The sequence below is a fragment of the Myotis davidii genome, unplaced genomic scaffold (assembly GCF_000327345.1).
Source record: "Myotis davidii unplaced genomic scaffold, ASM32734v1 scaffold385, whole genome shotgun sequence".
NCBI classification, from domain to species: Eukaryota; Metazoa; Chordata; class Mammalia; order Chiroptera; family Vespertilionidae; genus Myotis; species Myotis davidii.
In genome coordinates this window covers 347,593-363,404 of record NW_006296096.1, presented here as the reverse complement: position 1 = coordinate 363,404, position 15,812 = coordinate 347,593, and the positions used below count along the sequence as shown (strand labels likewise).

General features: G+C 37.4%; 1 protein-coding gene across 2 annotated transcripts in view; it reads right to left on the bottom strand.

The window, feature by feature from the left end:
• KRAS (Kirsten rat sarcoma viral oncogene homolog) overlaps positions 1-15,533 on the bottom strand; it is a 43,588-nt gene extending 28,055 nt beyond the window's left edge. The window contains exons 1-3 of one of the 2 annotated variants that reach the window (XM_015568675.1): positions 15,410-15,533; positions 14,127-14,216; positions 12,118-12,239 (exon numbers count right to left, since the gene is read on the bottom strand). In XM_015568675.1, coding sequence (XP_015424161.1) covers positions 12,118-12,228 — 111 coding nt within the window. In that variant the 5' untranslated portion in view covers positions 12,229-12,239; positions 14,127-14,216; positions 15,410-15,533. The remainder of the gene's footprint in view (positions 1-12,117; positions 12,240-14,126; positions 14,217-15,409) is intronic. The other variant, XM_006771018.2, reaches the window with a different exon arrangement.
• Between the last annotated feature and the right edge of the window lie 279 nt (positions 15,534-15,812).

Sequence of the window (15,812 nt, the reverse complement as noted above, 5' to 3'; positions counted from 1 at the left end):
TATAGGAAAAAATGAGAAACCTTTACTCTCTAATGTTCAAGTGTAACTTATAAAAGATTATTTGAATCCATCATAGAATATGTTCCACACTATTGATTATAAGCCACCAAAGGTTGTCATAGACAGCTAATTTCTCACAGAAATAGGTACAATAGCCTGGTTCGAATTATAATAGGGAAGAAGCAAAAAATTTGAGATATATAAACACAGGTTTATTAATTCATCCCCACCAACCTACTTTCTCCCTCACATCATAGAACAATTACTAAAAGTCTTTTTTTAAAATATATTTTATTGATTTTTTACAGAGAGGAAGAGAGAGAGATAGAGAGTTAGAAACATCGATGAGAGAGAAACATCGACCAGCTGCCTCCTGCACATCTCCTACTGGGGATGTGCCCGCAACCCAGGTACATGCCCTTGACCGGAATCAAACCCGGGACCTTTCAGTCCGCAGGCCGACGCTCTATCCACTGAGCCAAACCGGTTTTGGCTAAAAGTCTTTTAAGTGTCATATACTGTGCCAGACAGTACAAAGTCTCTGAGTAAAAGATATGAATGTAAACAGATAACTAAAATACAATGCAATATTGCAATACTATATGCAGGGCAAAGTGCAACAGTGACACACAGGAAGGCGAGATCATCTTTGCTTGTATGAATTAAGAAAGACAGGAGAGGAGGGGAAGGCAGGAAGGAACAAAGAGAATGCACAAAAACATGAAACAGTATGTTGAATACATACATAGCACAAGAAGTTCAATACAACTTTAGCTTGGAGGGATTACAGGTACACAGATGAAGAGAAAACTGGACAATCACACAGAGGCCAACTTATGGAAGGTCTTGAATGCCATATTAAGTTTTAAACTTCATCTTAGACTAAATCAATGAAATAAACGGTTTTTAAGTAGGAGGGGAGGATCAGATATACCAGCATTAGTATTATGGCAAATTATAGAAAAGGGCCAGATTGGCGGCTGGGAGATGAGTTAGGAAACTATTATAAGAAATGATAGAATCTGACCTAAGGCAGCAACAGTTATATAGGTGAAAATTAAATAGTTTTGAGATGCCCAACTGGTGTGACTCAGGAGTTGAGCATGGGCCCATGAACCAGGGTCACGGTTCAATTCCTGGACATGCCCCAGGTTGTGGGCTCAATCCCCAGTGAGGGGCATGAAGAAGGCAGCCAATCAATTATTCTCTCTCATTATTGATGTTTCTCTCTCTCTCCTCTCCCTTACTCTTTGAAATCAATAATATGTACATATAATAAGTAAATAAATAAATAGTTTTTAGAAATATTTAATGGGTAAAACTGGCATAACTTCACACTGCTGGTGGGAATATAAATGGTGCAGCCACTGTGCAAAATAGTCTGACATCTCAAAAAGTTAAAAATAAAGCTACCATATGACCCAGCAATTCCACTTCTAGGTATACCCAAGAAAACTGAAAATACATTCACACAAAAGCTTGTACATGAATGTTTACAGTAGCACTATTCAAAATAGACCAGAAGAGGAAACAATCCAAACGTCCATCAGTTGATGGATAAACAAAATATGATATATCCACACAACCAAATATTATTCAGCCATAAAAGGAACAAAGTATGTGATGACAGCAAAGATGAACCTTGAAAACATTATCGTACATTTTAAAAAAGCCAGACAAAAGGACCACATATTGTATGATTCCAATTACACGAAATGTTCAGAAAAGGTAAATCCACAGAGACAGGAAGTAGATTAGTTGTTGTCGGGGCTGGCAGGACAAAGTGGGGTTATGGGGCTTCTTTCTGAAAGAAGAAATGTTATGGATGAAAATGTTATGAGGTGACGAAAATGTTACGGAATTATATAGTAGTAATGGTTGCATTACTTTGTGAATATACTAAAAACCATTCAACTGTATACTTTAAAAGGATGAATTTTATGCTATGTGAATTATATCTCAATTTTTTTTAAATGGCAGAGCTAACTGATTAGGGATGGAAACAAAAGGAAGAGTAGAGGAAAAGAGGAGTTCAGTTTGGAGCATGTTGAATTCCCCATGTTTGTGGATTGTTCTGGTGGCTATGAGCTGTAGGCAGCTTGATATATAGGTCTGATGCTCAGGACAGAAGTCTAGGCTAGAGATACACTCCTGAATCTATCTATGGGCAGTCACCGAACTTCACTTGTGGTATGAGCGTGGGCAAACTACTTATCTCTCATCTACTCTTAACCACTGTCCCTTCAGTTGTAAAAGTGGGTAAATAACACACATGACTCTGAATACAGATTAGAATTTCATAACATGAAAATCCCCTCATAAAATGACAAGTACTATAAAACTTAACTATTATTTTATATATTACACATTGCAAATGTTATTATAAGCCAAAAAGGTAGGGGGCAGACCACTGGCTACTAGGAACTAACTATATGTATAAAACAACCATAGTATCCTGACCTTATAAGATCACTGGACATTTACACTTGGAATACATTTTCCAAAACCAATCACTGTATTTCAAAGTAAATATAATGGAGAAGGACAAGTTCCAGGGAAGGAAAACTAAGTCTCTGAGGGTCATGAAGATTTCTGTTTTGACTAGGGTGCAAGGTGCTAAAACAGCTCGTTATCATGACACAATTTTTTATTGACATTTATTAAAAAGATAAAGAAAAAAGACATCTTTACAATGACAAATGCTTGAAATAATGAGAATGTTGAATCTTAAACTAAGATTAGAGAGAACAGAATTTGTACCACTGCCCAGAGATAAAACTGGTCCAAAAATCTCAATAAATGCAAGGAAAATATGCACAAGAGATTAAAAACAAAGATATTATAAGCACACATCTGTCACCTGTTGAAGTCATGTGGTATTCTCCCATAAACTGTTACTTGGTGCCAACGTCAGAATGTGAGGCCTATACAATCATGGATCAAATCCTAATAATTACAGATGCCAACATACTTTTCATGTTTTGTATTATATATCTATGTTATTCTTTAATTGGCCTGATACTAATTTCTTTACCCAAGATACATCACCATTACCAATTTGTTGAGGCTTTAAAAGGGAGGAAAACAGTAAATATGAAAAAATCTAATTGTATCTAATACATGAGGGACTTTTCTCCCACAAAAGTGAATATTTACTTTTATCTTTCAGACAGTAAATGTTCATTTTAAAAAACCAAATACCACAAAGAATGAAAGTTTGACATATGTCCTATAATACTTTATGTTCATATTCATTGTTTTAGATAAATGGAATCATACTCTATATCAGGGATCCTCAAACTTTTTAAACAGGGGGCCAGTTCACTGTCCCTCAGACAGTTGGAGGGCCGGACTATAGTTTAAAAAAAAAGTATGAACAAATTCCTATGCACACTGCACATATCTTATTTTGAAGTAAAAAAACAAAACGGGAACAAATACAATATTTGTATTTGCATGTGGCCCACAGGCCGTAGTTTGAGGACCCCTGCTCTATATGATGTGCTATCATTATGAAGTGTAACTTATGTAATAGACATTTTTCAACATCAGTACACATAGATCTACCAAATGCTTTTCAACAACTATATATAATTTGTATAGATAAGCCATAAATTACTTCATCCATTCCCTGGTAGATATGTAGATTATTTCCACTTTTAAAAATCATAAATACCGCAATAAGCATCCCTGTGTATTCACCTTAAACACTTATTCAAATGACTGAATCCTTGCAATAAATTCCTAGAATTGGAATTGACCTAGAAGTGGTCAAAGGACACGCAGCTTACATTTGAATACAAACACCTCCAGAAAGTTTAAGATTACATACTCCCACTTATACCATAAATAGTACACACTTCTCCATACCCTTCCTAGCACTGTTATCATTTTAATCTTAGCCAATATAAAAGTAAAAATGTTATTTGTTTGAACTTCATTTCTACATTAATGACATCTTTTTATGTTATACGTCATTTATTTCTTTATTTTTGGTGGATAGATTGGCTATTTATATCCTTACACTCCCCTTTTCCTTTCTGATGTTTGCTTTGTTCTAAAAGTTATAAAATAGAGCTTCCTGGTTGATATATGATCCAAATAGTTTTCACAGACTTCCATTTGTCTTGTATTTTTGTTAAAGACATCTTAATTTTTTATGTAGTCAAATAGTTCAATCTTTTCCTAAATATTTTCCTAAATGGTTTAAGAATATTTTGAAAATTAAAGGATCTTTACTTTCCTCAATGGAGAAAAATATTTAATCCGTCTATCTATACTAATAAAAGAGTAATATGCTAATGAGACCGGATGTCTTCTGGACGTCCTTCCAGACAAGGTCACGGTGGCGGGGGGCCAAGGCAGAGGCAGTTAGGGGTGACCAGGCCAGCAGGGGAGGGCAGTTAGGGGTGATCAGGCCAGCAGGCAGAGGCAGTTTTGGGAGATCAGGCAGGCAGGCAGGTGAGTGGTTAGGAACCACTGGTCCTGGATTGCGAGAGGGATATCCAACGCAGAGATCAGGCTTAAACCAGCAGTCAGACATCCCCCGAAGGGTCTCGATTGGAGAGGGTGCAGGCCGGGCTGAGGGACCCCCCCACCACGTGCACAAATTTCATGCACTGGGCCTCTAGTGTATATATATAAAAGCCTAACCGACCGCTCAACCGTTAGCTATAATGCACACTGACCACGAGGGGGCACTCAACATAGGAGCTGCCTCCTGGTGGACATTGCGCTCCCATGGTGGGAGCGCCGCTCAGCTGATCAACAGGCACCGAGCTCATGGCTCCCAGTCCCGCCATCGAGACTGACTGGGTGTGAGCCCACGGCCGCTTCTCTGTGAGGCTGTGATGACATGGTCATGGGTACACTGGTATAGCCCTAGGATGGGCGCAGAGACCTCAGTGGAACTGCAGCAAGCCTACCAGGCACAGCAGGGCCAGGGTGAGAGGGAGTGGCACAGAGCCCAGCCCGGGCTCAGGCTCCTCCCCGGCCACCTACCGCTTCGCACACTACTTCATGCTGTGCGGGATCAATGCAGATAACGGGCTGGAGTCCGACGTGAGGTGGCAGGTAAGGCCAGGCTGCAGCAGCGCGGAGATTCACCGATCCCCGCAGGCCAGGCCAAGGGACCCTACTGGTGCACGAATCCGTGCACCAGACCTCTAGTTATACAAATAAAGAAGCTAACTTAATGTTAATTCACTCAATTTGTGTTATTTACATAATACTCCAAGAAAAGAATTTAGGACCAACATTATCATTTTCATTTCAACATGTCTAATGTTTAACATTAAAATTTACACAAGGTAGAATGAAAATATGGAGGGAGGTGAGGAAGAATGAACTCATGATTTTTAAATACAAGATATTTCTTAGCTCTGTCCATTGGGAAAGGTCTAGAAAAAGTGACTCCGCAATTGCAATAAATGTACCTAACATCCAGGTTTTTTTAAATATAATTCCCCACTAAAAGGAATTCGGGTTCTTTGGACAGTGACTGAATCCAGGGTGTGACCATGGAAAGAACAAGGTGAACCTGGAACACACTGTGACAGAGTAAGGAAGAGCTCAAAAACTGATGGAAACATGCCAAAAGGATACAGAGGCCAGTTTGAAAGGGATTCCACTGGTTATATAAAAACCAAATTTGAGAATCTCTATAAACATAGTATTAGACTTTAACACATTGAATAAAAAGTAATACATGAGTTCATACGAGTACAAATATGACAAACCAAACAAATGAAAAAGGAGAGTGACAAGAAAATAGAGAGCCGTTATGTTAACCAATGTTAACCAATAAATGTAGAAGTAATGACAGTCAGAAAATTAACTACCGTTTTACATTCACTATGGTAGTTAATTTATTCTGGTGAGAATTATCAGTGTATGCTACATCTCACTGGGTGCAAATATGTTGGAGAACAGGATATTTATATTCTCAAAGTGTCTCTCTAGAGTACATTATCAATTATAAAAGAAGCAAAGATAGCTTTACAGAGAGAAAACAGACATGACCTTAACCTAATAATCATGTTAACATCATCAATAATGGGACAAACCTGTGCCTACTGATTTGATGCACAGAGGAGGGCATAACATCATGTAGTATTCTCCAGCCAAACCTGTTTAAACCAAATCTGATCATGAGGGAAAAATCAGACAAAACAACTGGTTTGAATTCTTTAAAAAGTATTATTGTCGTGAATCACTAAGAAAAGCTGAGAAACTGTCCTAGATTAAGAGATTTTTGAGACATGACAACTAATTTTTTTATCCTAGATCAGAAAAAAAGTAAAGGAATTGTTAAAAAAGAACATTCTGGGAACTGACAAAATTAGATTATGGGCTATATATGAGATAATTTTTCTTTGTATCAATGTTGAATCTCCTAAATTTCACCACTGCATTGTGATTATATAAGGGAATGCTCTTCTTGTTAGAATAGGGTTGACAAACTTTTTCTATAAAAGGCCAGATAGTAATTGGTCTCTGGTGAAACTACTCAACTCACACTGTAGTGTGAAAGTAGCCATACACACACATATATAAAGCAAGTATGTCTATTTTAAGAGTAACTGGTATTCATTATACTAACTTTTTACTACTTTTCCATAAATTGGAAAGTTTTCAAAATAAAAAGCTGAAAAATTATGTAACATAAGCCCTATGTCCCTATTTAATCCTCTCAAATATTTTACTTTAATTACCCATATCTACAAGTTTTTATTAATCCTTACCGGAGAATATTTATCCCATTGATTTTGAGAGAGAGTGGAAGGGAGGAGGAGAGAGAAACATCGATGTGAGAGACACATCAATGGTTGCCTCCTGGATGCACCCCAACCTGGGCCAGGGATGGAGCCTACAACGAAGGTACGTGCATGCCTTTGACCAAAATCAAACCCACGACCCTTCAGTCTGTAGGCCGACACTTTAACCACTGAGCAAAACAGGCTAGGGCTCTAATTTAAGATCACAATATTATAACTGTTCCATAAACCTAGAAACTATGATAAATAATATCGTTAAGAGATGAAAGAAATCTACTGCCCTCCTAAAGCATAAAGCCTCTAAATTCAGTTATATGTAAGTAGAATCACTGTCTAGAAACTTTGCTCTTCAAAATACATCTAAGACTAGTAAGTCCTATGAAGGCAGTGATTTGGTCCCTTTGTTCCTTTATGTGTCTCCAGCCCCTAGGAAGACTGTATGGTACAAAGTGGGCACTGATAAATATTTACGGAATTTAAAGAATTGATTGCATTGTTTAAAGCAGAATCCTCTTAAGAGATGCTAACCCATTAACATTTTTTTCCTTTCACTTATTGCCATTATCAACTTTCATTTGTATTTCTCTAAAGCTTTGTATTTATAAAAATTCAAATAAGAATAACACATGTCCAATAATTTTTAACATTTAGGTCTAATAGTTATTATTAAGTAAACACTTATTCTTAAATTGACCTAAATACAGAACCTGAATTTTGTGTTTGTTCTAAAATTCAGGTGATCACAACTATTCTACAATCCTATAAAAATCTACAAAATATGAACTTCCACAATTTGCCACTTTTGAATAGACCCTTCCTCACACCCAATTAACACATCACTCCTGCATGCATGTAAAGAAATTTAGAGCCACTGTGCCACTTCTTATTCCCTCAAGCAAAATAACCCCCCTCTTTTTTCTTACTAGGCTACATTTCCTTTCTTAGTCAAAAACATTCACCCACATACTTAGGCTAAACTAGTCCACAGAGTAATCTTAATATTAGGAGAGAGTAAATTATGATACTTTAGATTTTTAAACAAATAAATAAAACGTTTTAAATAAAATTAATATAGTTATAAAATGATCATAACCACACACACAAATAGGAAACATCTCCAAATTTAGGAGGTATTTTACTGTTATTCATTATAAAAGCAAATAAATTGACCAGTAGAGGGCACTCATTTACAAGGGGGGGAAGAGCTGGTCACAGCCTTGAAGAGAACTTCATTTACAAAACTATTACCTTATTTTGAAAACAGAATGTTTTAATAGGAAGCTAGAGTATACACACACACACACACACACACACACACACGTGTATGTGTATTTAAGTAAATAAATAATGTATTACTGGTTTAGAAAAGGTAAAGCTTAAATCTATGTTAGAAAAATCTAACATACACCTTGTTCAGGGACTTGAGTTTAACAATTTAAGAATGTTTAAGGCTATTCATATAGGATCTCAACCTCAGCATGACTGACATTTGGGGCCAGGTAATTAATTATTTGTTGTGGGGCTGTCCTGTGCATTACCCACCACAGGTGCCAGCAGTCCCCCCGCCCCCCCCCAAGTTGTGACAACAAAACATCTCCAGATATCGCCAAATGTTCCCTAACGGCAAAGTCACTCCTCATTGATGACTACCAATACATAGAAAAGCCAGAAAAAGAACAGCTTGCAAGTTTACATAATGCTTTTTAACACCACTTTTCAATACAATTGAATATTAGAAATTTTCTCTCTATAATTTAAATCTTATTCAGTTAGTAAAATAAATTCCATAAATAAAGTTTATGTATAAAAAAACCAGAAATGATAAATCTTGGTGATTACAGCTCAGAGCACTAAAAATAGCACAAATCAATCCAATTATGAATCCATTCTTCCTGAGGAGGAAACTATTTCATCAAAGAAGGGCATAAAACTTGGACTGAATTATAGAATTATAAGTATGTAACACTAACAGAAGCATGCAGATGTCAATGAAATTAAGAGCTTGGAAAAAATACTTCTTTCTATATCTATTTTTAGTAGTATACTATATCCATTAGATACATGTAATATATATTTGCTAATTGATCAACTGATCATTCTGATTTCAATGTCTATAACTACTTGTTTATTTTTAAGACAAGGTTTTTCTTTTTCTATCAAATTTTCCCTTGCTAAATACATCTTAGAGAACATGTTTTCATAATAGCAAGGGATCACTAAACTATAAAAACATACATATTTCTAGCCTGGTATTATGCTTAGGGGATTGCTTTGAGTTTTTAGTAATCTTGCTCCACTAATGAGGTATTTCATCATCTCTACAACTCGTTGATGGACTTCATAAAAGATAAAGGTAAAATCTTTCAGAATAGAAGGTGATTATCATGTGCATAGCCTCAAATATAAACATTCTCCACAAATGTGTCATTCCTATCTAATTTTGTATCATTAAGGTGCCATTAGATAGTATTTAAGATCAAATTTTGGTATACTGATATGAATCAGCTTCCAATAATAACTATTTCTTTGCTTAAAGAGTTAGACATGGATAGAGTGGAAATTCCATTTACCATAGTTTCAGAAAACTTAAAGTGCCACCATACTAGAAAAGCATCTTTAGGCAAGTTACCACCTCTCAGAGACCATTTTTATCTATAAAAAGAAACAATGACCACCTTCCTTATCTATCTCATAATATGTAAATCTTTGCAAATTTTAAACCACTAGAAAATATGGTATCACTTAATTTAAATTTTTTTGCAATTTCTTTCCATTTGTTTTAATGCAGGAAAACTGATGAGAATTACAAATGTGCAAAGTCTATGTCCTCTCTCATTTTCTCTCTGACCTACATTATTCACCAATCAAAACCTAACAGCAGTACTGATATCCCCATCCTCCTTTTAAACTTCTTAAAAAACATCAAGTTAGCATTTTTGCTTAACTGCTTATTAGAATAAACTAATTAATTCTTTTGCCTTTCTTGTAGTTGAACTGTACACCAAGAATCACGGTGATTCTCAACCTTCTGGCCCTTTAAATACAGTTCCTCATGTTGTGACCCAACCATAAAATTATTTTCGTTGCTACTTCATAACTGTAATGTTGCTACTGTTATGAATTGTAATGTAAATACCTGAGATGCAGGATGGTCTTAGGCGACTCCTGTGAAAGGGTCGTTGGACCGCCAGAGGGGTCACGATTCACAGGTTGAGAACCGCTGAGTGTGTTAGTTGCCTCAGAGACAATTTCTGTATGATACCTTTTCCTAGGTGGCTAAACTAGTGAGGAACCTCGATTTCAAAGTCCACAGGTAATCAATGTTCCCAGAGTCAAGTCTTCTGGTTTGACAGAAATCATAATCAGAGTTAAGGGTTTGAGTTTATAAACATTTTCTACTTTCCCCCCAAATAAAGTGTGAACTTTTAGATTTAGTTCTATTCTATTTATATTGCACTTTAACAGTTGTGACCAAAAGGTTTCCTAACCTATTTTATCACATTATAATACATATAGCATTCATGACCTCTGGTAGAAAACAGTGTCATGAAATTCCTCAGATTTTCAGAGAAGATGAGGCTACTTCTGCTAAAACCATCTTCCAAAATCCCAGGAACAGTTCCATGCTTAACCTGAATTCTATTTAAAACTTCCTTTCACTTCTGATTTAAATGGTGAAGTATGCCAAGTAGCCTTGGCTTTAGAAATGAGTTAACTATTTAATCCTCCTTGAAGACAAAAAGAAAAAAAAAAAACCAGAACCATCATACAGCATTGAACAGAGTTATCAAGAGCAAATACACAGAGACTATTATATAGGTGGTTCACTTCAGTAGGGCTCTTCCCTTTTACTGCAAATTCTTAACCGTGGAAGCCAAATAAAAGTTGCTTCTCTGTCTAAACCAAATCTTTGCAAACACACGTTTATTTCTTCATTTTTCCCCTGTAGTACCAAAAATATTTAACATAGAGGCCCAGTGCATGAAATTCGTGCACAGGTTGAGTCCCTAGTGGCTGCTGGCTGCAAGCTGCCAGCCAGGGCCTCCCTTCCCTGGCTGCTGGCTGCTGGCAGGGCCTTCCTTCGGTCCATGCCGCCCCCTGGTGGTCATGGTCAGCGCACATCATAGCAAGCGATCAAACTCCCAGACAGTCGAACTCCCGAGGGGACACTTTGCATAGTAGGCTTTTATATATAGATTTCCTTATAAAACTTATCTAATCAATCCTCAGTTCTAAACTGCATAAACATCTTCCCAAGGCCACCAAAGCCCTTAGAGCCTACCTCAGTACAGTCAAAGACATTACACAGCTTGGGACGCAAAGTTCTGGTAAACTTTTCAAAGCTGATTTAAACAATTGGTATATCAGACCTAGAATAAAAGCTAGGAGGTTGGATTGCTTTACCCGGGGTAAAGAAGTCTAAGAAATAATCCAACAGTATAAGTCTATTTCAAAGATGAGGCAGTATACTTCTTTCCATCTCCACTGATGTGAAACTTAACATGAAGTTTCAGATTATGCAAAAAATATAGTAATTCTGGAAATGAGTTAACTATAGGACAGTTGTACCATTCCCTCCTACAGGACTTTGGGATTAAATTGATCCTTATCTGCTTGATACTACCTGACCTCTTAAGGTCTCCTTCAGGCCTTTATTCTATCATTTGTTGTTGGCCTTTAGTTTGGTGATTTTTCATTAAAATAAAAAAAGTCTGAAAATTATTAATCAATTTGTAATAAAAAAAAATCTAACATTTCCTTGAGTAAATTAAAAAAGCGCTGGAAAGCAAAGGATTGGTTGTGGTACCCTTATATATATCTGCGCTATACAGTTACCTATATATGCAAAGAATGAGCTTTTAAAAATGCATCAGGTAGCTGTAGATTCTCCACTACTTCATTATGAAGAGGAAACAGGGAGATACTAATTACATTTTTAAATCAGCCTTCAAATGATTATACTTCACCAGTACAATTCAAATCTAGTATGTGACATCAAAATAACAAAACAAAAAAACCCATAAAAATAATAGCCACATTTTTTTTAAATGACTGTTAGGTATAGGTAAAATGTATATTCACATTTCACTCTCACAAAACTCTGAAATGCACACATACAAACACAGAAGGAATGTCATGAAACTTGAGATTTCCCAAGAGAAGAAGGGCTCTCCATATCTATGGTTATGTATAACTTCAGAGTAAAGCTTTAAAGCCTAAATATATTTCTGATAACTTAATAAAATTATTTTCAGTATAATTGTGTTATAATGCAACTTTTTTTGTACTCAAAGGATGGGCCTGCACAAATCAATATGCATAATATTAAAACAAGATTTACCTCTATTGTAGGATCATATTCATCCACAAAGTGATTCTGAATTAGCTGTATCGTCAAGGCACTCTTGCCTACGCCACCAGCTCCAACTACCACAAGTTTATATTCAGTCATTTTCAGCAGGCCTTATAATAAAAATAATGAAAATGTAACTAAATTAGAACAAGTGTCACACATGAGTTTAATAGAAGCCAAACACTCTATCAATACCTTTTAACACAAACTCACCTTTATATGGAAAATTATTTCAAAATATCTCACAAAATTCAATAAAAACTTCAGTTGAGTACGGATGTGTATTGTAATGAATCACACTATATTTACAAACTCGCCCATTCAACATTTCAGAAAGATGCATTCAGAGTACAAAGTTCTTTTATCATATATTCAGGTTGTTCTATCTAAACAGCCAGTCTGCTGTTCTATAGCAGTTAATGGCTCTCAAAGGAACATGCCATGACTTTACTTAGTACAAGTGTCTAGCAGAACGCTCTATACCCTGTGGACACACCCACATAAAACTGTTGACAGCTATCTCTCCTAGTTGGCTATGGCCCCTAAGAGTTACAAGTGGATATGCAGAGTGTCTTTGTTGGAGCCAAGAGCTATAGAAAACTTTTAAAAAGAATCATCATATAGTTCTCCTGAGTAGTTAGAAAGAATCAGACAGTGGGGTGGGAGTGGAAGGGGGTGGAAGAATTGTCAAATAAATCTCACTGTATAGTGAGAAAATAAAAAGTGAGAATATAAAAATCAGTTAAAAATAATTAAGGAAATAAAATTGAGAACTAAAATAATATATATTGATTTCAGAGAGGAAGGGAGACGGAGAGAAAGGAAACATCAATGATGAGAGAGAATCATTGATCGGCTGCCTCCTGCACACCCCCTACTGGGGATGGAGCCTGCAAGCTGGGGCATGTGCCCTTAACCGGAATCAAACCCAGGACCCTTCAATCTGCAGGCTGACGCTTTATCCATTGAGTCAAACCGACTAGGGCAAGACAATAATTGATGAACAATTTAATCTGTAAAATATCTGCTGGGAAAAATAATGGTATAAAAACTAAGAGAACTTTGAGAATTTTGAAATATTAAGCACAGTTGATTTAATCATCAATCATGACATATAAATCTATATTAGTGCTGAAAAATAGTACTTTGCACAAGAAAAAATATAATTATATAAAATTTAAAAATAAGCACTGCTTTTAATAAGAAATTTTTTAAAAGATGTGAGTGAATAGTTCTCAGGAATCCACATGACTTTTACTCTTTGCATCTCATCTCCCAACAGTTGCAATAAATATTGATAATTTGTAAGGCTATCAGTACAAGACAGAAAATATTTTTAGTCAGTTGTTTCAAACTTTTTGAAATAAAATGAATTTAATTTTATCTTCTCTCCCTCAATAACTACATGATATTATTACAAATAAGGAACCATGGAAAGAATGGCAGTAAATGCACAATTTATTATAAGTCGAGGGGACTTAATGAATGTGCAGATATAAACACTATATACAAACAGCATCCTATTTACTGAAAGCCAAAAATTATCCACCAATAGTCACAGGAAAATAAAATATGGTTTTCCAAATGATAATATACTAACCACCTCCTTACCCTATTCCTGAGCCCTCCCACAGAGAGCATACAGGCTAGGCAACTGTTGTTATCAGAGACTGTTATATTATAGATCCCTGGCCTGCGCAGTGCCACCATAGCCTTACTTGCTCTTGTCTAGGGCCACCGTGGGAGCCACTTCAAACATGTATCTCATTCTGTTTGCTCCCACTTTTTATTCCAAATACAGACTATAGCAAATGGAATAGGTGAGGACAATCACACCATAATGTATCCCTGCCCACCAAACCCTGCAAAATAATTCGGATAACCTAGCTCTCCAAAAGTGGTCCAGGAACCCATTAGGCTTCCCAAGGCTTTGGGGGGGGGAAGAGGGTCCAAGAGGTTAAAAACGATTTTCATAAAAATCCTACATTATCAGTTACCCCTTCCACTCTTGTTCTTTCACAAGTGTATGGTGGTTTCCCAGATGTGTGCTCTGAATGCAGAAGCAGGTATGAGGATCCAGATATCTCCTAGTGTCATATAATCAAGATTTGCAAACGTGTTAAACAATGCCACCCTTCTCACTAACTTTTGTTTTTGTTTTGAAAAAATTATTTTTAGTTAAAAAAAGCTATTTATGTTACCAAGTAATGGGCTTCTTGTTTCTATTTTTAAATGAATTAAGAACTGTTTAAAAGTCTCCGTTTTTGTTTCTGTGATGGTAAATATTGACATACCACACGCTGGGATCTCCAATAACTTTTAAGAATATAAAGGGATCCTTACACCAAAAAAGTTTGCTAGCCTAGGAGATCCCGTGGACAGAGACTGGATTAGAGCTTAATTTTATAGACATGTGAACCCTGAAACACACCTTCTGGTCTACTTGTTGATGAGTGGTTGTTTCTGGGGAAGGGGGACTCCTTTAACTGTATTATAAAGTCAAGTAATATTTAAGTCCATGAGAGAAAACTGGGTTCCCAAGGAAGCTTACCGAAGATCACATGCCAGAAGGAGCCCCCTCACCCAAAGCTACAAAAGCTAGCAAGGGGTGGAAATGTGATCAGAGCACAAGATCTAGTCAAGGGAAGAAAAAAAATCACTTTTATTTATCATCTCATCTCCTACCTTTAAAACCAAGTATGCCTGCGGATGGCTAGTCTCAAAGCCAGCGGCACTGCTATCAACCATGCTGGGTGTCTCTGTTGGAGTCGGCACTTGGGGCCTAAGACTGACATCTCTCCTATGGTTGATTCTGAGATGACTGTTAGGAACAGATTCTGCACCTTTACCATTTCTTTCTAAATGAATGTTTCCATTACAAATGTAACATTGGGTAAAAAGGAGAAAACACCTCTCCGTTTTTAACCCCTTGTTTTGATGGACATTAAGATATAAGGTTCATTTAGGACTTCAGCATGCACCTGCCTTAGGGTATTCCAGGCAGCTGGCTGGAAGGAAGATTGCTACAATGAACTCCTCCTGTAGCTGTTTTAAGGCAAAAAATTTTTGAGTGCCGTTTGAGAGTACTACCTCTTGGGATGAGGGTCAAACCTGCCAGGACGCGGGTAACATCGAAGAGGTAAGGGAAAGGACAAGAGCCGGTCAATTAAACTTGGAGGACGGTGCTCCCTACTACTGTCTGCACAAGGGAACAGCCCGCTGCTGCTCTGCGGGTTTTCTGCGTTGTGTTTTTAACTTGACAAAGCAGAGCAGAGCAGACCTCCTGGGATGAACTTTTTTCCTGAAGTCAGGGGCTGTCCACTGCAGGGTGTGGGCCACCTGTTCTTCCACCCCCGTCCCTACCTCCTCCTTTGTGGCCACGGCAATGTCACAGCCAGGCCTGGGGGAGGGGAGCCGTCAGGAACTCGGCTGCAGATGCATTTTTTTTTTCTCCCCAAACACAATAACCTCCAACAGTGGTCTCCGAGCACTTTCCTAGGCTCTTCCCGAACGTGACCTCTCCCGACTCCTCTCTCTGCTTCCACGGTGACAAGGGGCCACCAGCCGCCGGGTCCGCGCTCGGGGAGAAGTTTATTCCTCCGTCCTCGAGATGCTCCGTGCAGCGGAGAAGGCAGCCCCGAGGCCAGCCGGGCGCGGGGCGGGGAGGAGAGGTGCGGGAGCGG